This window comes from Oncorhynchus tshawytscha, linkage group LG05 (assembly GCF_018296145.1).
Source record: "Oncorhynchus tshawytscha isolate Ot180627B linkage group LG05, Otsh_v2.0, whole genome shotgun sequence".
NCBI classification, from domain to species: Eukaryota; Metazoa; Chordata; class Actinopteri; order Salmoniformes; family Salmonidae; genus Oncorhynchus; species Oncorhynchus tshawytscha.
In genome coordinates this window covers 2,920,986-2,942,388 of record NC_056433.1, presented here as the reverse complement: position 1 = coordinate 2,942,388, position 21,403 = coordinate 2,920,986, and the positions used below count along the sequence as shown (strand labels likewise).

At 51.1% G+C, this 21,403-nt stretch overlaps 1 protein-coding gene and 1 long non-coding RNA gene across 8 annotated transcripts in view; both read left to right on the top strand.

The window, feature by feature from the left end:
* Window positions 1-18,547, top strand: part of map7b (microtubule-associated protein 7b) — a 58,075-nt gene extending 39,528 nt beyond the window's left edge. For 4 of the 7 annotated variants that reach the window (XM_042321318.1, XM_042321323.1, XM_042321322.1 and 1 more), the window contains 14 exons: window positions 605-721; window positions 925-1,082; window positions 6,858-7,000; window positions 8,047-8,327; window positions 10,751-10,901; window positions 10,979-11,096; window positions 11,439-11,543; window positions 15,270-15,320; window positions 15,403-15,436; window positions 15,573-15,696; window positions 16,620-16,777; window positions 16,928-17,152; window positions 17,487-17,852; window positions 17,933-18,547. In XM_042321318.1, the coding sequence (XP_042177252.1) occupies window positions 605-721; window positions 925-1,082; window positions 6,858-7,000; window positions 8,047-8,327; window positions 10,751-10,901; window positions 10,979-11,096; window positions 11,439-11,543; window positions 15,270-15,320; window positions 15,403-15,436; window positions 15,573-15,696; window positions 16,620-16,777; window positions 16,928-16,935 (1,448 nt within the window). In that variant the 3' untranslated portion in view covers window positions 16,936-17,152; window positions 17,487-17,852; window positions 17,933-18,547. Of the gene's footprint in view, window positions 1-604; window positions 722-924; window positions 1,083-6,857; window positions 7,001-8,046; window positions 8,328-10,750; window positions 10,902-10,978; window positions 11,097-11,438; window positions 11,544-15,269; window positions 15,321-15,402; window positions 15,437-15,572; window positions 15,697-16,619; window positions 16,778-16,927; window positions 17,192-17,335; window positions 17,455-17,486; window positions 17,853-17,932 lie in introns of those variants that run through there. The other 3 variants (XM_042321319.1, XM_042321321.1, XM_042321320.1) reach the window with 3 other exon arrangements.
* Window positions 18,548-19,291: 744 nt separating this feature from the next.
* Window positions 19,292-21,172, top strand: LOC121846458. Its single transcript, XR_006083318.1, has 2 exons — window positions 19,292-19,339; window positions 19,518-21,172. It is a non-coding gene; the product is annotated as an uncharacterized LOC121846458 (long non-coding RNA).
* The last annotated feature ends 231 nt before the right edge of the window (window positions 21,173-21,403 follow it).

Sequence of the window (21,403 nt, the reverse complement as noted above, 5' to 3'; positions counted from 1 at the left end):
CTGCATGTTACTATGGCGATCCTCCCTTTACCGCACGTTACTATGGTGATCCTCCCTTTACCGCACGTTACTATGGCGATCCTCCCTTTACCGCACGTTGCTATGGCGATCCTCCCCTTACCGCACGTTACTATGGCGATCCTCCCCTTACCGCACGTTACTATGGCGATCCTCCCCTTACCGCACGTTACTATGGCGATCATTCCCTTACCGCACGTTACTATGGCGATCTTTCCCTTTACCGCACGTTACTATGGCGATCCTCCCCTTACCGCACGTTACTATGGCGATCCTCACGTTACTATGGTGATCCTCCCCTTACCTCACGTTACTATGGCGATACTCCCCTTACCGCATGTTACTATGGCGATTCCCCCTTACCGCACATTACTATGGCGATCCTCCCTGTACCGCAGTTACTATGGTGATTTCCCCCCTTACCGCATGTTACTATGGCGATTCCCCTGTTACCGTACGTTACTATGGCGATCCTCCCTTAACGCACGTTACTATGGCGATCCTCCCTTAACGTACGTTACTATGGCAATCCTCCCCTTACTGCATTTGCATCTCAACTAACGATCTGTGTGTGTGTTCGTTCCAGGCATGCGTTGTATGCCGCTGACCCCGTGGGAGAACACAGTGGTCAATCGTCTGCTACAGCCCACACACTCCTACCTGGCACGCAGCCGCAGCGCCATGAGCCTGTCTGGAGACACAGGTAACACACCTGAACACACACATACCAACTATATCTCACTGATGGTTGCAGTGAGCTCTGATTGATTACATCACTAACCTGTCTGATCTACCTCACCACCTCTCTCCCCTCACCACCTCTCTCCCTCTGCTCCACCCGATCCATCGCTCCTTTCACCCATCCTGTCCATGTCTAACCCCTGATTGGTGGTGACCGTGTGACAGGAGCCATGCCTGTATGTCCTCGCTCAGTGTCCTGCCACCCTATGGGATCTATGTCCTTCAAGTCCATCCAGTCCCAGCCTCTGACCGTCTGCCGCAGCCAAGAGCCACGCCTCCCCAGGGACATGACCAACCGCAGGAGGACCACCGGCAACGCACCGGTAAGATATCCCATGACGACAACAACCCGCGCCGTTAGGACTTGATGCGTGCATCGGTGAAAACCAGGTCAGTCAGACACAAAAGATCAGTCAGACTGTGGGCTCTGCACCCATCTGTCTGTCTGTCTGTGGGCTCTGCACCCATCTGTCTGTCTGTCTGTGGGCTCTGCACCCATCTGTCTGTCTGTCTGTGGGCTCTGCACCCATCTGTCTGTCTGTCTGTGGGCTCTGCACCCATCTGTCTGTCTGTCTGTGGGCTCTGCACCCATCTGTCTGTCTGTCTGTGGGCTCTGCACCCATCTGTCTGTCTGTCTGTGGGCTCTGCACCCATCTGTCTGTCTGTCTGCTCTGCACCCATCTGTCTTTCTGTCTGTGGGCTCTGCACCCATCTGTCTGTCTGTGGGCTCTGCACCCATCTGTCTGTCTGTGGGCTCTGCACCCATCTGTCTGTCTGTCTGTGGGCTCTGCACCCGTCTGTCTGTCTGTGGGCTCTGCACCCATCTGTCTGTTTGTCTGTGGGCTCTGCACCCATCTGTCTGTCTGTCTGTGGGCTCTGCACCCATCTGTCTGTCTGTCTGTGGGCTCTGCACCCGTCTGCCTGTCTGTCTGTGGGCTCTGCACCCGTCTGCCTGTCTGTCTGTGGGCTCTGCACCCGTCTGCCTGTCTGTCTGTGGGCTCTGCACCCGTCTGTCTGTCTGTCTGTCTGTGTCTGTCTGTGGGCTCTGCACCCGTCTGTCTGTCTGTCTGTCTGTGGGCTCTGCACCCATCTCTGTCTGTCTGTGGGCTCTGCACCCATCTGTCTGTCTGTGGGCTCTGCACCCATCTGTCTGTCTCTGTGGGCTCTGCACCCATCTGTCTGTCTGTCGGCTCTGCACCCGTCTGTCTGTTTGTCTGTGGGCTCTGCACCCGTCTGTCTGTTTGTCTGTGGGCTCTGCACCCATCTCTTTGTTTGTCTGTGGGCTCTGCACCCATCTCTTTGTTTGTCTGTGGGCTCTGCACCCATCTCTTTGTTTGTCTGTGGGCTCTGCACCCATCTGTCTGTTTGTCTGTGGGCTCTGCACCCGTCTGTCTGTCTGTGGGCTCTGCACCCATCTGTCTGTCTGTCTTTGGGCTCTGCACCTGTCTGTCTGTCTGTCTGTGGGCTCTGCACCCGTCTGTCTGTCTGTCTGTGGGCTCTGCACCCATCTGTGTCTGTCTGTCTGTGGGCTCTGCACCCATCTGTCTGTCTGTCTTTGGGCTCTGCACCTGTCTGTCTGTCTGTCTGTGGGCTCTGCACCCGTCTGTCTGTCTGTCTGTGGGCTCTGCACCCATCTGTGTCTGTCTGTCTGTGGGCTCTGCACCCATCTGTCTCTGTCTGTCTGTGGGCTCTGCACCCATCTGTCTGTCTGTGGGCTCTGCACCTGTCTGTCTGTCTGTGGGCTCTGCACCCGTCTGTCTGTCTGTCTGTCTGTCTGTGGGCTCTGCACCCATCTCTGTCTGTCTGTCTGTCTGTGGGCTCTGCACCCATCTGTCTGTCTGTGGGCTCTGCACCCATCTGTCTGTCTGTGGGCTCTGCACCCATCTGTCTGTCTGTGGGCTCTGCACCCATCTGTCTGTCTGTGGGCTCTGCACCCATCTGTCTGTCTGTCGGCTCTGCACCCGTCTGCCTGTCTGTGGGCTCTGCACCCGTCTGTCTGTCTGTGGGCTCTGCACCCATCTGTCTGTGGGCTCTGCACCTGTCTGTCTGTCTGTGGGCTCTGCACCCGTCTGCCTGTCTGTCTGTGGGCTCTGCAACTGTCTGCCTGTCTGTCTGTGGGCTCTGCACCCGTCTGCCTGTCTGTCTTTGGGCTCTGCACCTGTCTGTCTGTCTGTCTGTGGGCTCTGCACCCGTCTGTCTGTCTGTGGGCTCTGCACCCGTCTGTCTCTGTCTGTCTGTGGGCTCTGCACCCATCTGTCTGTCTGTGGGCTCTGCACCCATCTGTCTGTCTGTCTGTCTGTGGGCTCTGCACCCGTCTGTCTGTCTGTCTGTGGGCTCTGCACCCATCTGTCTGTCTGTGGGCTCTGCACCCATCTGTCTGTCTGTGGGCTCTGCACCCGTCTGTCTGTCTGTGGGCTCTGCACCCGTCTGTCTGTTTGTCTGTGGGCTCTGCACCCATCTGTCTGTGGGCTCTGCACCCATCTGTCTGTCTGTCTGTGGGCTCTGCACCCGTCTGCCTGTCTGTCTGTGGGCTCTGCACCCGTCTGCCTGTCTGTCTGTGGGCTCTGCACCCGTCTGCCTGTCTGTCTGTGGGCTCTGCACCCGTCTGTCTGTCTGTGTCTGTCTGTGGGCTCTGCACCCGTCTGTCTGTCTGTCTGTCTGTCTGTGGGCTCTGCACCCATCTCTGTCTGTCTGTCTGTGGGCTCTGCACCCATCTGTCTGTCTGTGGGCTCTGCACCCATCTGTCTGTCTGTGGGCTCTGCACCCATCTGTCTGTCTGTGGGCTCTGCACCCATCTGTCTGTCTGTGGGCTCTGCACCCATCTGTCTGTCTGTGGGCTCTGCACCCATCTGTCTGTCTGTGGGCTCTGCACCCATCTGTCTGTCTGTGGGCTCTGCACCCGTCTGTCTGTCTCTGTGGGCTCTGCACCCGTCTGTCTGTTTGTCTGTGGGCTCTGCACCCGTCTGTCTGTTTGTCTGTGGGCTCTGCACCCGTCTGTCTGTTTGTCTGTGGGCTCTGCACCCGTCTGTCTGTTTGTCTGTGGGCTCTGCACCCATCTGTCTGTTTGTCTGTGGGCTCTGCACCCGTCTGTCTGTTTGTCTGTGGGCTCTGCACCCGTCTCTTTGTTTGTCTGTGGGCTCTGCACCCGTCTGTCTGTTTGTCTGTGGGCTCTGCACCCATCTCTTTGTTTGTCTGTGGGCTCTGCACCCATCTCTTTGTTTGTCTGTGGGCTCTGCACCCATCTGTCTGTTTGTCTGTGGGCTCTGCACCCGTCTGTCTGTCTGTGGGCTCTGCACCCATCTGTCTGTCTGTCTTTGGGCTCTGCACCCGTCTGTCTGTCTGTCTGTGGGCTCTGCACCCGTCTGTCTGTCTGTCTGTGGGCTCTGCACCCATCTGTGTCTGTCTGTCTGTGGGCTCTGCACCCATCTGTCTCTGTCTGTCTGTGGGCTCTGCACCCATCTGTCTGTCTGTGGGCTCTGCACCCATCTGTCTGTCTGTCTGTGGGCTCTGCACCCGTCTGTCTGTCTGTCTGTCTGTCTGTCTGTGGGCTCTGCACCCATCTCTGTCTGTCTGTCTGTGGGCTCTGCACCCATCTGTCTGTCTGTGGGCTCTGCACCCATCTGTCTGTCTGTGGGCTCTGCACCCATCTGTCTGTCTGTGGGCTCTGCACCCATCTGTCTGTCTGTGGGCTCTGCACCCATCTGTCTGTCTGTCTGTCTGTCGGCTCTGCACCCGTCTGCCTGTCTGTGGGCTCTGCACCCGTCTGCCTGTCTGTGGGCTCTGCACCCGTCTGTCTGTCTGTGGGCTCTGCACCCATCTGTCTGTGGGCTCTGCACCCATCTGTCTGTGGGCTCTGCACCTGTCTGTCTGTCTGTGGGCTCTGCACCCGTCTGTCTGTCTGTCTGTGGGCTCTGCACCCATCTGCCTGTCTGACTGGGCTCTGCAACTGTCTGCCTGTCTGTCTGTGGGCTCTGCACCCGTCTGCCTGTCTGTCTTTGGGCTCTGCACCTGTCTGTCTGTCTGTCTGTGGGCTCTGCACCCGTCTGTCTGTCTGTCTGTGGGCTCTGCACCCGTCTGTCTCTGTCTGTCTGTGGGCTCTGCACCCATCTGTCTGTCTGTCTGTCTGTGGGCTCTGCACCCATCTCTGTCTGTCTGTCTGTGGGCTCTGCACCCATCTGTCTGTCTGTGGGCTCTGCACCCATCTGTCTGTCTGTGGGCTCTGCACCCATCTGTCTGTCTGTCTGTCGGCTCTGCACCCGTCTGTCTGTCTGTGGGCTCTGCACCCGTCTGTCTGTCTGTGGGCTCTGCACCCATCTGTCTGTTTGTCTGTGGGCTCTGCACCCATCTGTCTGTGGGCTCTGCACCCATCTGTCTGTCTGTCTGTGGGCTCTGCACCCGTCTGCCTGTCTGTCTGTGGGCTCTGCACCCGTCTGCCTGTCTGTCTGTGGGCTCTGCACCCGTCTGCCTGTCTGTCTGTGGGCTCTGCACCCGTCTGTCTGTCTGTGTCTGTCTGTGGGCTCTGCACCCGTCTGTCTGTCTGTCTGTCTGTCTGTCTGTGGGCTCTGCACCCATCTCTGTCTGTCTGTCTGTCTGTGGGCTCTGCACCCATCTGTCTGTCTGTGGGCTCTGCACCCATCTGTCTGTCTGTGGGCTCTGCACCCATCTGTCTGTCTGTGGGCTCTGCACCCATCTGTCTGTCTGGGCTCTGCACCCATCTGTCTGTCTGTGGGCTCTGCACCCATCTGTCTGTCTGTGGGCTCTGCACCCGTCTGTCTGTCTCTGTGGGCTCTGCACCCGTCTGTCTGTTTGTCTGTGGGCTCTGCACCCGTCTGTCTGTTTGTCTGTGGGCTCTGCACCCGTCTGTCTGTTTGTCTGTGGGCTCTGCACCCGTCTGTCTGTTTGTCTGTGGGCTCTGCACCCGTCTGTCTGTTTGTCTGTGGGCTCTGCACCCATCTCTTTGTTTGTCTGTGGGCTCTGCACCCGTCTGTCTGTTTGTCTGTGGGCTCTGCACCCGTCTGTCTGTTTGTCTGTGGGCTCTGCACCCATCTGTCTGTCTGTGTGTCTGTCTGTCTGTCTGTCTTTGGGCTCTGCACCTGTCTGTCTGTCTGTGTGTCTGTCTGTCTGTCTGTCTTTGGGCTCTGCACCCGTCTGTCTGTCTGTCTGTGGGCTCTGCACCCATCTGTGTCTGTCTGTCTGTGGGCTCTGCACCCATCTGTGTCTGTCTGTCTGTGGGCTCTGCACCCATCTGTGTCTGTCTGTCATTGGTTATGACATTATTAAAGCTGAACTATGCAGAAATCCCTCCACCGTTTCCTGGTTGCAAACATTCTAATACCTCATTTCAGTTTATATGACAAAACAAGCAAGTATAATGTATAATTTAACCATCTAATCCTCTGAGAAATGTGTTTTTCAAAGCTGATGTTCCAAACCTCAAAGTAAAAGACGCAAAAACAAATCTTAAGAATGTGAAGCATAGAAATAACGTACATAGAGCAGATATACCACTTCTTAGACTTGCTTTCATTGAGATCGACAGATCTATAACCCATAGTTCTATGTGAATTTGGTCAGGTCGCCCAAAAAGTGACAGTGCAGCTTTTAAAGGCCCAGTCCAGTCAATGAGGAGACGGGAGAGGCCGGACTTGCAGCACGTCAAGGTTCACAAATAGAACCAAGTTCTGGTTGTGCAAACGTGCTTGAGCAGTGTGGGCCCAGGGATGAAATTACATGTATGTGCACGTTCATTTTGCAAATCAGCGGTGTGGTCAGCATGTAAGAGGGGGGCATTTTAATGTAAAACGATCACAGTTTTTCCCATGTTAGCATCAATACGCTACCGTCAGGACCCCCACTGTCCCATGTTAGCATCAATACGCTACTCTCAGGACCCCACACTGTCCCATGTTAGCATCAATACGCTACCCTCAGTCAGTTTGGACCACCACACTGTCCCATGTTAGCATCAATACGCTACCCTCAGTCAGTTTGGACCCCCTTCAGTCATGTGATGTCAGAGGAAGAGGAGGCAGTTCCACATTAATTGATGATCGATTCATCCATCTGTGTGTGTGTGTGTGTGTGTGTGTGTGTTTAAGGATAAACATAAGGACTTTGTCAGGAAGTCTTGGAGCAATCTCTCCCTGCCTCTGACCACTCTTCCTCTGACCACACCTACTGCCAAGAGGTTCCGGTCACCAGGGAAACAGCAGACTAGAGTGACAACGCCCTCACCTGTCAGGTTGGTGGAATAGCAGCTCATAGAGATCCTAGAGTTGTCCTCTTTCTATACTATGACTTGTATGTCATTCTATGGTCTCCTGAACTACCTCATCTAGTGTTAGTAACTGTTAGGTTCTGACCCACTAACATTGCTCTAAGACTCTGGTTAAAGACTCTGGTTAAAGACTCTGGTTAAAAGGCTCTGGTTAAAAGGCTCTGGTTAAAAGGCTCTGGTTAAAAGGCTCTGGTTAAAAGGCTCTGGTTAAAAGGCTCTGGTTAAAAGGCTCTGGTTAAAAGGCTCTGGTTAAAAGGCTCTGGTTAAAGACTCTGGTTAAAGGCTCTGGTTAAAAGGCTCTGGTTAAAAGGCTCTGGTTAAAAGGCTCTGGTTAAAAGGCTCTGGTTAAAAGGCTCTGGTTAAAAGGCTCTGGTTAAAAGGCTCTGGTTAAAAGGCTCTGGTTAAAAGGCTCTGGTTAAAAGGCTCTGGTTAAAAGGCTCTGGTTAAAAGCTCTGGTTAAAGGCTCTGGTTAAAAGCTCTGGTTAAAGGCTCTGGTTAAAAGGCTCTGGTTAAAAGGCTCTGGTTAAAAGGCTCTGGTTAAAGGGCTCTGGTTAAAGGCTCTGGTTAAAGGCTCTGGTTAAAGGCTCTGGTTAAAGGCTCTGGTTAAAGGCTCTGGTTAAAGGCTCTGGTTAAAGGCTCTGGTTGGGCCGGCAGGTAGCCTAGTGGTTAGAGCTTTGGGCCGGCAGGTAGCCTAGTGGTTAGAGCGTTGGGCCGGCAGGTAGCCTAGTGGTTAGAGCGTTGGGCCGGCAGGTAGCCTAGTGGTTAGAGCTTTGGGCCAGTAACCATAAGGTTGCTAGATCGAATAACTGAACTGACAAGGTAAAAATCTGTCATTCTGCCCCTGAACAAGGCAGTTAACCCACTATTCCTTGGCCGTCATGGTTAAGAACACATTGTTATTTACAGACTTAGTTAAATGAAGGTTAAATATAAATAAAAGTAGTGCTCTGTATAGGGAATAGGGTGCCATTTCAGAGTAGCCAAATACTCTATCCCCTTTCTCCCTCCAGACCCCCCCAGAAGCTGTCCCTTCCTCCCTCCAGACCCCCCCAGAAGCTGTCCCCTCGCCCCTCCACCCCCAAGCAGCTACGGTCTCCCAGTGGAGAGGACTTGGGGAACCTCAGGCCCAGTAGGACAGTGCCAGAGAGCCTGTCTCTGATTGGACTACAGGCAGGAGGACCTGAGGGAGACCAGGGGGCTGTGACCCCCTCCCAGCCCCGCCCCCAGAGCCTGGGCCATCCCAAAGCCTGCCCCAGCACAGACACGAAGGACACACTGTCAGCAGTCAGCGGTGAGTGGAGGCCACGGACACACACACACACACGACAGCTAGCGTTCTGTTCTGTTACTGCAGCTGGTCTGGTCTGTTAGTGCAGCTGGTCTGGTCTGTTAGTGCAGCTGGTCTGGTCTGTTAGTGCAGCTGGTCTGGTCTGTTAGTGCAGCTGGTCTGGTCTGTTAGTGCAGCTGGTCTGGTCTGTTAGTGCAGCTGGTCTGGTCTGTTAGTGCAGCTGGTCTGGTCTGTTAGTGCAGCTGGTCTGGTCTGTTAGTGCAGCTGGTCTGGTCTGTTAGTGCAGCTGGTCTGGTCTGTTAGTGCAGCTGGTCTGGTCTGTTAGTGCAGCTGGTCTGGTCTGTTAGTGCAGCTGGTCTGTTAGTGCAGCTGGTCTGTTACGTTACTGCAGCTGGTCTGTTACGTTACTGCAGCTGGTCTGGTCTGTTAGTGCAGCTGGTCTGTTAGTGCAGCTGGTCTGTTAGTGCAGCTGGTCTGGTCTGTTAGTGCAGCTGGTCTGGTCTGTTAGTGCAGCTGGTCTGGTCTGTTAGTGCAGCTGGTCTGGTCTGTTAGTGCAGCTGGTCTGGTCTGTTTGTGCAGCTGGTCTGGTCTGTTAGTGCAGCTGGTCTGGTCTGTTAGTGCAGCTGGTCTGGTGCTGTTCGTGCAGCTGGTCTGGTCTGTTAGTGCAGCTGGTCTGGTCTGTTCTGTGCAGCTGGTCTGGTCTGTTCGTGCAGCTGGTCTGGTCTGTTAGTGCAGCTGGTCTGGTCTGTTAGTGCAGCTGGTCTGGTCTGTTAGTGCAGCTGGTCTGGTCTGTTAGTGCAGCTGGTCTGGTCTGTTAGTGCAGCTGGTCTGGTCTGTTAGTGCAGCTGGTCTGGTCTGTTAGTGCAGCTGGTCTGGTCTGTTAGTGCAGCTGGTCTGGTCTGTTAGTGCAGCTGGTCTGGTCTGTTAGTGCAGCTGGTCTGGTCTGTTACTGCAGCTGGGCTGGTCTGTTTGTGCAGCTGGTCTGTTAGTGCAGCTGGTCTGTTACGTTACTGCAGCTGGTCTGTTACGTTACTGCAGCTGGTCTGTTACGTTACTGCAGCTGGTCTGTTACGTTACTGCAGCTGGTCTGTTACGTTACTGCAGCTGGTCTGTTCTGTTACTGCAGCTGGTCTGTTACGTTAGTGCAGCTGGTCTGTTATGTTAGTGCAGCTGGTCTGTTAGTGCAGCTGGTCTGTTACGTTACTGCAGCTGGTCTGTTGTTACGTTACTGCAGCTGGTCTGTTAGTGCAGCTGGGCTGTTACTGCAGCTGGTCTGTTACTGCAGCTGGTCTGTTACTGCAGCTGGTCTGGTCTGTTACTGCAGCTGGTCTGTTACTGCAGCTGGTCTGTTACTGCAGCTGGGCTGGTCTGTTACTGCAGCTGGGCTGGTCTGTTACTGCAGCTGGGCTGGTCTGTTACTGCAGCTGGGCTGGTCTGTTACTGCAGCTGGGCTGGTCTGTTACTGCAGCTGGGCTGGTCTGTTACTGCAGCTGGGCTGGTCTGTTACTGCAGCTGGGCTGGTCTGTTACTGCAGCTGGGCTGGTCTGTTACTGCAGCTGGGCTGTTACGTTACTGCAGCTGGGCTGTTAGTGCAGCTGGTCTGGTCTGTTACTGCAGCTGGTCTGTTACGTTACTGCAGCTGGTCTGTTACGTTACTGCAGCTGGTCTGGTCTGGTACTGCAGCTGGTCTGGTCTGGTACTGCAGCTGGTCTGGTCTGGTACTGCAGCTGGTCTGGTCTGGTACTGCAGCTGGTCTTTTCTGGTACTGCAGCTGGTCTGGTCTGGTACTGCAGCTGGTCTGGTCTGGTACTGCAGCTGGTCTGGTCTGGTACTGCAGCTGGTCTGGTCTGGTACTGCAGCTGGTCTGGTCTGTTACTGCAGCTGGGCTGTTACGTTACTGCAGCTGGGCTGTTAGTGCAGCTGGTCTGGTCTGTTACTGCAGCTGGTCTGTTACGTTACTGCAGCTGGTCTGTTACGTTACTGCAGCTGGTCTGGTCTGGTACTGCAGCTGGTCTGGTCTGGTACTGCAGCTGGTCTGGTCTGGTACTGCAGCTGGTCTGGTCTGGTACTGCAGCTGGTCTTTTCTGGTACTGCAGCTGGTCTGGTCTGGTACTGCAGCTGGTCTGGTCTGTTACGTTACTGCAGCTGGTCTGTTACGTTACTGCAGCTGGGCTGGTCTGTTACGTTACTGCAGCTGGGCTGGTCTGTTACGTTACTGCAGCTGGGCTGGTCTGTTACGTTACTGCAGCTGGGCTGTTACTGCAGCTGGTCTGTTACTGCAGCTGGTCTGTTACTGCAGCTGGTCTGTTACTGCAGCTGGGCTGGTCTGTTACTGCAGCTGGTTGGATGCTGAGCAGCTTTTCTGGATATTCCACATCACGTGTGTGTGTGTGTGTGTGTGTGTGTGTGTGTGTGTGTGTGTATAGAGAGTGTGGGCAGTTCCCCAGCCCATAAGTCTACTGCAGGCACCACAGACCCAGAGGAGGCCACACGGGTCCTGGCAGAGAAACGCAGACAAGCCCGGGAACAGAGGGAGAGAGGGGAGGAGAGGAGAGGGATACAGGAGGAGGCAGAGAGGTACAACTGTGTGTTCTGTGTGTGTTCTGTGTACTGTGTGTGTACTGTGTGTGTGTACTTACTCTGTGTGTATCCAGGTGTAGTAAGGCTGAGGAGAGACAGAGGAGAGAGGAGGAGGAGGAGAGGAGGAGGGAGGAGGAGGAGGAGGAGAGAGCCCAGCAGGAGAGAGAGGAGGCAGAGCGACAGCAGAAACAGGTCAGACTCTCTCTCTCACACTCTGCCTGTCTGTAGAGGGGTCGCCCGGCCTGTAGAGGGGTCTGGGCCTGTCTGTAGAGGGGTCGCCTGTCTGTAGAGGGGTCGTCCTGTCTGTAGAGGGGTCGTCCTGTCTGTAGAGGGGTCGTCCTGTCTGTAGAGGGGTCGCCTGTCTGTAGAGGGGTCATCCTGTCTGTAGAGCTCGCCCGGCCTGTAGAGGGGTCGCCCTGCCTGTAGAGGGGTCGCCCTGCCTGTAGAGGGGTCGCCCTGCCTGTAGAGGGGTCGACGTTATGATCTTTACTCATACTCCCATATTTCTCTGTCTCTCTCTGTGTGTGTTCTCAGAGAGAGGAGGAGGAATGCCGTCAGAGGGAGGATGCAGACAGACTGAGGAAGGAGAGAGAGAAACATTTTCAGAAAGAAGAGGCTGAAAGGTTGGAGAGGAAGAAGGTAACATGTTACAAGGTTTCCCGTCTTAACAGAATGCGACCGGAGATGGTGTTTCCATGGCGACAACTAAAACCGGAGATGGTGTTTGGTGTTTCCGTTATATTGTGCCGCTGCTAAGTTGTTGTCACCATGGCGACAACTAAAACGTCAAATGATACTCCTACCGAGGCACACTTTCAAAATGCTACAGCTATGGTATCTATGCTTTAGAGAGGGTAGAGCTACGGTATCTATGCTTTAGAGATGGTAGAGCTACGGTATCTATGCTTTAGAGATGATAGAGCTACGGTATCTATGCTTTAGAGATGGTAGAGCTACGGTATCTATGCTTTAGAGATGGTAGAGCTACGGTATCTATGCTTTAGAGATGGTAGAGCTACGGTATCTATGCTTTAGAGATGATAGAGCTACGGTATCTATGCTTTAGAGATGATAGAGCTACGGTATCTATGCTTTAGAGATGATAGACTACATAGCCAATTCAAAACAGCTTGTAGCTTGGCTAGTTAGCTCAATAGTTAACTATTTAGCCAGCTATTATTTGCATGAATTAATGTCATGTTCTAATAAAAAAACTTCCAGCAGTTCTCGCGAATATCCGACACGCACTCATATCCACGAATGGCCGACACGCACTCATATCCACGAATGGCCGACACTCACTCATATCCACGAATGGCCGACACTCAGTCATATCCACGAATGGCCGACACTCACTCATATCCACGAATGGCCGACACTCACTCATATCCACGAATGGCCGACACGCACTCATATCCACGAATGGCCGACACGCACTCATATCCACGAATGGCCGACACGCACTCATATCCACGAATGGCCGACACGCACTCATATCCACGAATGGCCGACACGCACTCATATCCACGAATGGCCGACACTCACTCATATCCACGAATGGCCGACACGCACTCATATCCACGAATGGCCGACACTCACTCATATCCACGAATGGCCGACACTCACTCATATCCACGAATGGCCGACACTCACTCATATCCACGAATGGCCGACACTCACTCATATCCACGAATGGCCGACACTCACTCATATCCACGAATGGCCGACACTCACTCATATCCACGAATGGCCGACACGCACTCATATCCACGAATGGCCGACACGCACTCATATCCACGAATGGCCGACACGCACTCATATCCACGAATGGCCGACACGCACTCATATCCACGAATGGCCGACACGCACTCATATCCACGAATGGCCGACACGCACTCATATCCACGAATGGCCGACACGCACTCATATCCACGAATGGCCGACACGCACTCATATCCACGAATGGCCGACACGCACTCATATCCACGAATGGCCGACACGCACTCATATCCACGAAGGATGGCCGACACGCACTCATATCCACGAATGGCCGACACGCACTCATATCCACGAATGGCCGACACGCACTCATATCCACGAATGGCCGACACGCACTCATATCCACGAATGGCCGACACGCACTCATATCCACGAATGGCCGACACGCACTCATATCCACGAATGGCCGACACGCACTCATATCCACGAATGGCCGACACGCACTCATATCCACGAATGGCCGACACTCACTCATATCCACGAATGGCCGACACGCACTCATATCCACGAATGGCCGACACTCACTCATATCCACGAATGGCCGACACTCATGGGTGCGTTTTAAACCATGTTTACTCTGTCTGTTAATCGCTTCTTTTGATCGATCAATATTGTGATTTAAGAAATATATTTGGCACCGTTTAAAACCTGTCTTTGTGATAACCGGAGAGATATTTTTATAGGAACAATGGACACATGCCTCCCATGCAGACAAAAGTACAGATATGTAATACTGAAGGAGGACACTGACACTGAAGGAGGACACTGAAGGAGGACACTGAAGGTGGACACTGACACTGAAGGAGGACACTGACACTGAAGGAGGACACTGGTTTATACCATGTTCTGGTTGCAGGGTCATGAAATAGGCTACAACATCTAATATTCCCCTTCCTGGAGCGCTACTGGGTGTTCAGACTGTACACATCAGACTGTACACATCAGACTGTACACATCAGACTGTTCACATCAGACTGTTCACATCAGACTGTACACATCAGACTGTTCACATCAGACTGTACACACCAGACTGTACACATCAGACTTTTCACATCAGACTGTTGTTCAAACACTCACATCAGACTGTTCACATCAGACTGTTGTTCAGACTGTTCACATCAGACTGTTCAAACACTCACATCAGACTGTTGTTCAGACACTCACATCAGACTGTTGTTCAGACTGTACACATCAGACTGTTGTTCAAACACTCACATCAGACTGTACACATCAGACTGTTGTTCAAACACTCACATCAGACTGTTGTTCAGACTGTACACATCAGACTGTTGTTCAGACTGTTCACATCAGACTGTACACATCAGACTGTACACATCAGACTGTACACATCAGACTGTTGTTCAGACTGTTCACATCAGACTGTACACATCAGACTGTACACATCAGACTGTACACATCAGACTGTACACATCAGACTGTACACATCAGACTGTTCACATCAGACTGTTGTTCAGACTGTACACATCAGACTGTACACATCAGACTGTTCACATCAGACTGTTCAAACACTCACATCAGACTGTTGTTCAGACTGTACACATCAGACTGTACACATCAGACTGTACACATCAGACTGTTCACATCAGACTGTTCACATCAGACTGTACACATCAGACCCAGTAGCTCTCCACATGGAGGACAGACCACCATGTTTTATACAGTAACACTTCTGTATATTTGACTTTCGGGCATTTTTCTCTCTCTCTGTGTGGTATTGTTACGGTACTCAGTATTATTATACTGAGCTGGTATTGGTATCGAAGTCTGATATTGTGACAAGAATTTGTGATCTAGCTAATGATTAGTAGCCTAAATAAATGCCGATGGATTATCCCCATGCTTCAGCCGTCTACAGCCTAGTCACGATGCTACATCAGGCTACATGAGAATGTGATGGATTATCCCCATGCTTCAGCCGTCTACAGCCTAGCCACGATGCTACATCAGGCTACATCAGAATGTGATGGATTATCCCCATGCTTCAGCCGTCTACAGCCTAGCCACGATGCTACATCAGGCTACATCAGGCTACATCAGAATGTGATGGATTATCCCCATGCTTCAGCCGTCTACAGCCTAGCCACGATGCTACATCAGGCTACATCAGAATGCTTAATGCTAAAATAGCACAGCGACCTGATAATATGAGCAATGTAGCTACCCTGTGTTTACTTCCAAATGTAGCTACCCTGTGTTTACTTCCAAATGTAGCTACCCTGTGTTTACTTCCAAATGTAGCTACCCTGTGTTTACTTCCAAATGTAGCTACCCTGTGTTTACTTCCAAATGTAGCTACCCTGTGTTTACTTCCAAATGTAGCTACCCTGTGTTTACTTCCAAATGTAGCTACCCTGTGTTTACTTCCAAATGTAGCTACCCTGTGTTTACTTCCAAATGTAGCTACCCTGTGTTTACTTCCAAATGTAGCTACCCTGTGTTTACTTCCAAATGTAGCTACCCTGTGTTTACCTCCAAATGTAGCTACCCTGTGTTTACGATTCTACCAAAAGCTGTTCATTATGGTGTGTTGAGTGTCATTTCTCTCCTACCTCTATCATCTCCCAGCGGCTGGAGGAGATCATGAAGAGGACGCGTCGCTCAGATCAAGTGGAGAAGGTAGGAACCACTATTGCTATATAACTGGATAGGGTATGTGTTTTACCAGGATTCAAATGATCCCACTCTCTCCTCTCTCTAGAAAGCCACTCTTCAAAAGAACATAGACGAATCAGGTAACTCCTTACATATCTGTCGTCTCAGTGGTCAATTCTTATAATACCATAGTATAGGTTCAGTCCCATATTCACTGTTCTTTTTATAATGAGTATCTCTGTATTTTTGTGCTTGGTTGCATGTGTTTTTCTCCAGCGTCAAACTGTGATTCTCCGGACCCCTCAGTGAGCCTGTCAGGGGCCGAGCACAGCGACCGCAACGGAGCCTCCAACCCTAACACTGACCCCAGCACAGCACTGCTGCCACCTGCTGACGAGAGGTAGGACACACTACTACTAATAATACACTGCAACTAGAACATCTAATAAAGGATATTCCTTTCTCTCTCTCTGTGTCTGTCTCTCTGTGTCTGTGTGTCTGTCTCTCTGTCTCTGTGTGTCTGTGTCTGTCTCTCTGTGTCTGTCTCTCTGTGTCTGTCTCTCTGTGTCTGTCTCTCTGTCTCTGTGTGTCTGTCTCTCTGTGTGTCTCTCTGTCTCTGTCTCTCTGTGTGTCTCTCTGTCTCTCTGTGTGTCTCTCTGTGTGTCTCTGTGTGTCTCTCTGTCTCTCTGTGTGTGTCTGTCTCTCTGTGTGTGTCTGTCTCTCTGTGTGTGTCTGTCTCTCTGTGTGTGTCTGTCTCTCTGTGTGTCTGTCTCTCTGTGTGTCTGTCTCTCTGTGTGTCTGTCTCTCTGTGTGTGTCTGTCTCTCTGTGTGTCTGTCTCTCTGTGTGTGTCTGTCTCTCTGTGTGTGTCTGTCTCTCTGTGTGTGTCTGTCTCTCTGTGTGTGTCTGTCTCTCTGTGTGTGTCTGTCTCTCTGTGTGTGTCTGTCTCTCTGTGTGTGTCTGTCTCTCTGTGTGTGTCTGTCTCTCTGTGTGTGTGTCTGTCTCTCTGTGTGTGTCTGTCTCTCTGTGTGTCTGTCTCTGTGTGTGTCTGTCTCTCTCTGTGTCTGTCTCTCTGTGTGTCTCTCTGTGTGTCTGTCTCTCTGTGTGTCTCTCTGTGTGTGTGTGTGTCTCTCTGTGTGTGTGTGTGTGTCTCTCTGTGTGTGTGTGTGTCTCTCTGTGTGTGTGTGTGTCTCTCTGTGTGTGTGTGTGTCTCTCTGTGTGTGTGTGTGTGTCTCTCTCTGTGTGTGTCTGTCTCTCTCTCTTTGTGTGTCTGTCTCTCTCTCTTTGTGTGTCTGTCTCTCTCTCTGTGTGTCTCTCTGTGTCAGGGAGAACGGGTTGTTTGAGGAGGTGATAGTTCTCCCTGCTGACTCCAGACTTCCTCCTGGTGAGGAGCAGCATGTACCTGCCACTGCGTTCCAGGAGAACGGGATCGTAAAGCCGCTGCGTGAAGGAGTAGATGACCCTCCAACACAACACACAGCAGGTCAATAGACATCATATTCCTCTCTTCAGCTTGTATATCATTTTCACATTGCAATAAACAATTTACTCTTCACTATTTCCATCTCCACTTTCTAATGGAATTAGATTCTAAAACGTCAGTTTAATAGTGACTCTTCTCCTTGGCTCACAGATGTCTGATGGCTGGAAAACAGGAGATGGTGAGAGATGAAGGAGAGGTGGAGCCATGGACAGGGCCTCCTGGTGTCCAGGTTTCTCCCCATGTTACCAGAACCTCCTTCTCAAGACTTCTCACAGCATCTTCTGGCCTGGAGAGAATCTTTTCCCAACTCAACCTAGAGGTTTCTACAGGGGTGGAAGGGGATAATAAACCTAGAGGTTTCTACAGGGGTGGGAGGTGAGGAGGTAAACCTAGAGGTTTCTACAGGGGTGGAAGGTGAGGAGGTAAACCTAGAGGTTTCTACAGGGGTGGAAGGGGATAAAAACCTAGAGGTTTCTACAGGGGTGGAGGGGGATAATAAACCTAGAGGTTTCTACAGGGGTGGAAGGTGAGGAGGTAAACCTAGGGTTTCTATGGAAGGTGAGGAGGTAAACCTAGAGGTTTCTACAGGGGTGGGAGGTGAGGAGGTAAACCTAGAGGTTTCTACAGGGGTGGAAGGTGAGGAGGTAAACCTAGAGGTTTCTACAGGGGTGGAAGGGGATGGGTTTCTACAGGGGTGGGAGGTGAGGAGGTAAACCTAGAGGTTTCTACAGGGGTGGAAGGTGAGGAGGTAAACCTAGAGGTTTCTACAGGGGTGGGAGGTGAGGAGGTAAACCTAGAGGTTTCTGCAGGGGTGGAAGGTGAGGAGGTAAACCTAGAGGTTTCTACAGGGGTGGGAGGTAAACCTAGAGGTTTCTACAGGGGTGGGAGGTAAACCTAGAGGTTTCTACAGGGGTGGAAGGTGAGGAGGTAAACCTAGAGGTTTCTGCAGGGGTGGAAGGTGAGGAGGTAAACCTAGAGGTTTCTACAAGGTGAGGAGGTAAACCTAGAGGTTTCTACAGGGGTGGAAGGTGAGGAGGTAAACCTAGAGGTTTCTACAGGGGTGGGAGGTGAGGAGGTAAACCTAGAGGTTTCTGCAGGGGTGGAAGGGGATAAACCTAAACCTGGGAGAAACCTAGGTTTCTACAGGGGTGGGAGGTAAACCTAGAGGTTTCTACAGGGGTGGAAGGTGAGGAGGTAAACCTAGAGGTTTCTGCAGGGGTGGAAGGTGAGGAGGTAAACCTAGAGGTTTCTACAGGGGTGGGAGGGGATAATAAACCTAGAGGTTTCTGCAGGGGTGGAAGGGGAGGTAAAGAATAGTGTACACTACTGATTCATGTTTTAGTTTGATTCTTATTACTGTAAAGAATAGTGTACACTACTGATTCATGTTTTAGTTTGATTCTTATTACTGTAAAGAATAGTGTACACTACTGATTCATGTTTTAGTTTGATTCTTATTACTGTAAAGATGAAATGGGATTTTTCTCACTCTTGCATTTCTTCTGTAGAGCTTAAAAACATTTCCTTTCTGTTTTTGCTATTTTTTCTATGACGATCAGATTGAGTGATTGATTAACCTCCCAACCCAAAGATCCCGCCAATTCACATCGTGTCAGTGATTTGATTGGCTCCTCTCTCAAAGCTGCACGTTGTTGACGTCCCCTTCAGCCAGTCAGCAGGAAGGGGGGTTACCCCCTGTAACAGACATCTCCTCCTCCTCTAGATGACTCTGTAGTGAAGGAAGGGGGGGTTACCCCCTGTAACAGACATCTCCTCCTCCTCTAGATGACTCTGTAGTGAAGGAAGGGGGGGTTACCCCCTGTAACAGACATCTCCTCCTCCTCTAGATGACTCTGTAGTGAAGGAAGGGGGTTACCCCCTGTAACAGACATCTCCTCCTCCTCTAGATGACTCTGTAGTGAAGGAAGGGGGTTACCCCTGTAACAGACATCTCCTCCTCCTCTAGATGACTCTGTAGTGATGGAAGGGGGACATTCCCCTCCTGATAACAGACATCTCCTCCTCCTCTAGATGACTCTGTAGTGAAGGAAGGGGGGGTTACCCCCTGTAACAGACATCTCCTCCTCCTCTAGATGACTCTGTAGTGAAGGAAGGGGGGGTTACCCCCTGTAACAGACATCTCCTCCTCCTCTAGATGACTCTGTAGTGATGGAAGGGGGGTTACCCCCTGTAACAGACATCTCCTCCTCCTCTAGATGACTCTGTAGTGAAGGAAGGGGGGTTACCCCCTGTAACAGACATCTCCTCCTCCTCTAGATGACTCTGTAGTGAAGGAAGGGGAGGTTACCCCCTGTAACAGACATCTCCTCCTCCTCTAGATGACTCTGTAGTGAAGGAAGGGGTGGTTCCCCCCTGTAACAGACATCTCCTCCTCCTCTAGATGACTCTGTAGTGAAGGAAGGGGGGTTCCCCCTGTAACAGACATCTCCTCCTCCTCTAGATGACTCTGTAGTGAAGGAAGGGGAGGTTCCCCCTGTAACAGACATCTCCTCCTAACAGACATCTCCTCCTCCTCTAGATGACTCTGTAGTGAAGGAAGGGGTGGTCCCCCCTGTAACAGACATCTCCTCCTCCTCTAGATGACTCTGTAGTGATGGAAGGGGGTTCCCCCTGTAACAGACATCTCCTCCTCCTCTAGATGACTCTGTAGTGAAGGAAGGGGGGGTTCCCCCCTGTAACAGACATCTCCTCCTCTAGATGACTCTGTAGTGAAGGAAAGGGGGTTCCCCCCTGTAACAGACATCTCCTCCTCTAGATGACTCTGTAGTGAAGGAAGGGGGGTTCCCCCCTGTAACAGACATCTCCTCCTCCTCTAGATGACTCTGTAGTGATGGAAGGGGGGTTCCCCCCTGTAACAGACATCTCCTCCTCCTCTAGATGACTCTGTAGTGAAGGAAGGGGGGGTTACCCCCTGTAACAGACATCTCCTCCTCTAGATGACTCTGTAGTGAAGGAAGGGGGGGTGGTTGTTGTTTCGGCCACACAGCCAACAGATAGTTCAATATTCAATACTGTTCAATCGTTGACCCCTGGCATTTCTATGAATTCTAAAAGAACCTTATCCGATAGATTTTAATCGTCTTATGATCACTATCAAGGGTTTATTAAATGAAGTTGATGCTGCTGCTATTTATGACTTTCTTTTGCCTTATCATTTCACAGAGAGAGAGAGGGCCTTTCAGAGACTGTCAGAGAGTCTACACCATAGAGAGATACATTCAAAGATGTTCCATTGAATTCTATGGGAAACACACAGTAAAGTAATGACATGCATTCCCAACATGTCAATAGTGTTTCAGGGGATTAGTTAAAGCAAGGCGAGGCACAGAATCAATCATCTTGATCAAATAATAGTTGAATATAACTTGAATACGTAGTTATTTGATATGTAAGGAGATGTATAAATCAGTAATGCTGTGAAGTCTGACTGCAAATGTAGCTGATCTCAAAGACCGTGAAGTCTGCACATAGTAAACAAATTCCAAAGACCGTAAACACAGTCTGCACATAGTAAACTAATTCCCTAAGACCGTAAACACAGTCTGCACATAGTAAACAAATTCCCTAAGATCGTAAACACAGTCTGCACATAGTAAACGAATTCCCATATTCTACTACTCTTCAGCGCTCGGTTCTCCTAGCTTAGCACCAATGGTTCCATGTTCTGTTAGAACCCTCTGAACTGATAGCTTAGCACTAATGGTTCCATGTTCTGTTAGAACCCTCTGAATTGTCACAGAACCATAAAACGTAGATATGGAATGATCTTAGGTCGTCTGTGACTTGATGTTCCATGGCCGGCTTGCTGTCCTATCTGGGCAACGGGTGGGGCAGTCATGACACGGTTGGGACTTGATTGACCTTTCTGTTCTATGATCTTTTAAAAGCACGTAGGCATTACTACCATCGCTTCTCAAATGGCACCCTGGCCATAGTGCACATTTGGGATGCGGTCTACATTTCTTTCAAATGAAGGTTTGAAGGGGGTAACTACATGAAGAACATATTAATACATATATTATATATTATGTATATATTTTACTAAGACTGACCACAAATAAACGGTCCTTCACTGAGACGGAGAGGGCTGAAAACAGAATGGGTTCTATAATAGAACTCTAATGGTTCTGAACCATAGGGTGGGTTCTATAATAGAACTCTAATGGTTCTGAATCATAGGGTGGGTTCTATAATAGAACGCTAATGGTTCTGAACCATAGGGTGGGTTCTGTAAGAGAACTCTAGTGGTTCTAGGGTTCTTCTGACTCTGTGCTCCTGTCTGGCTTCATAGTAACTGCTTGTCAAAGCTTCTGTCAAGTCGTTTCCCAAATGTTCCATCTGTATAGCATGTCAATAAAACACATTTTGTCTGGAGGATGTTTCTGACTGTTTTTCTGATTGTTAATACACTTCTGACCAGCAGAGGGCAGACTATACCACAGCCTGCAACAGCCTCGTCTACCGTGTTACAGCCTCGTCTACTGGTACAATCTGGAAGTGGATGAAATAAATGGATACGTGTGTGGTTATATAGCCTGGGTGGTGAGAAGCAGCACAGACCTCTTCATTTGGGCCTTAGCTCCTCAGTTAGTGTGATCATCTTTA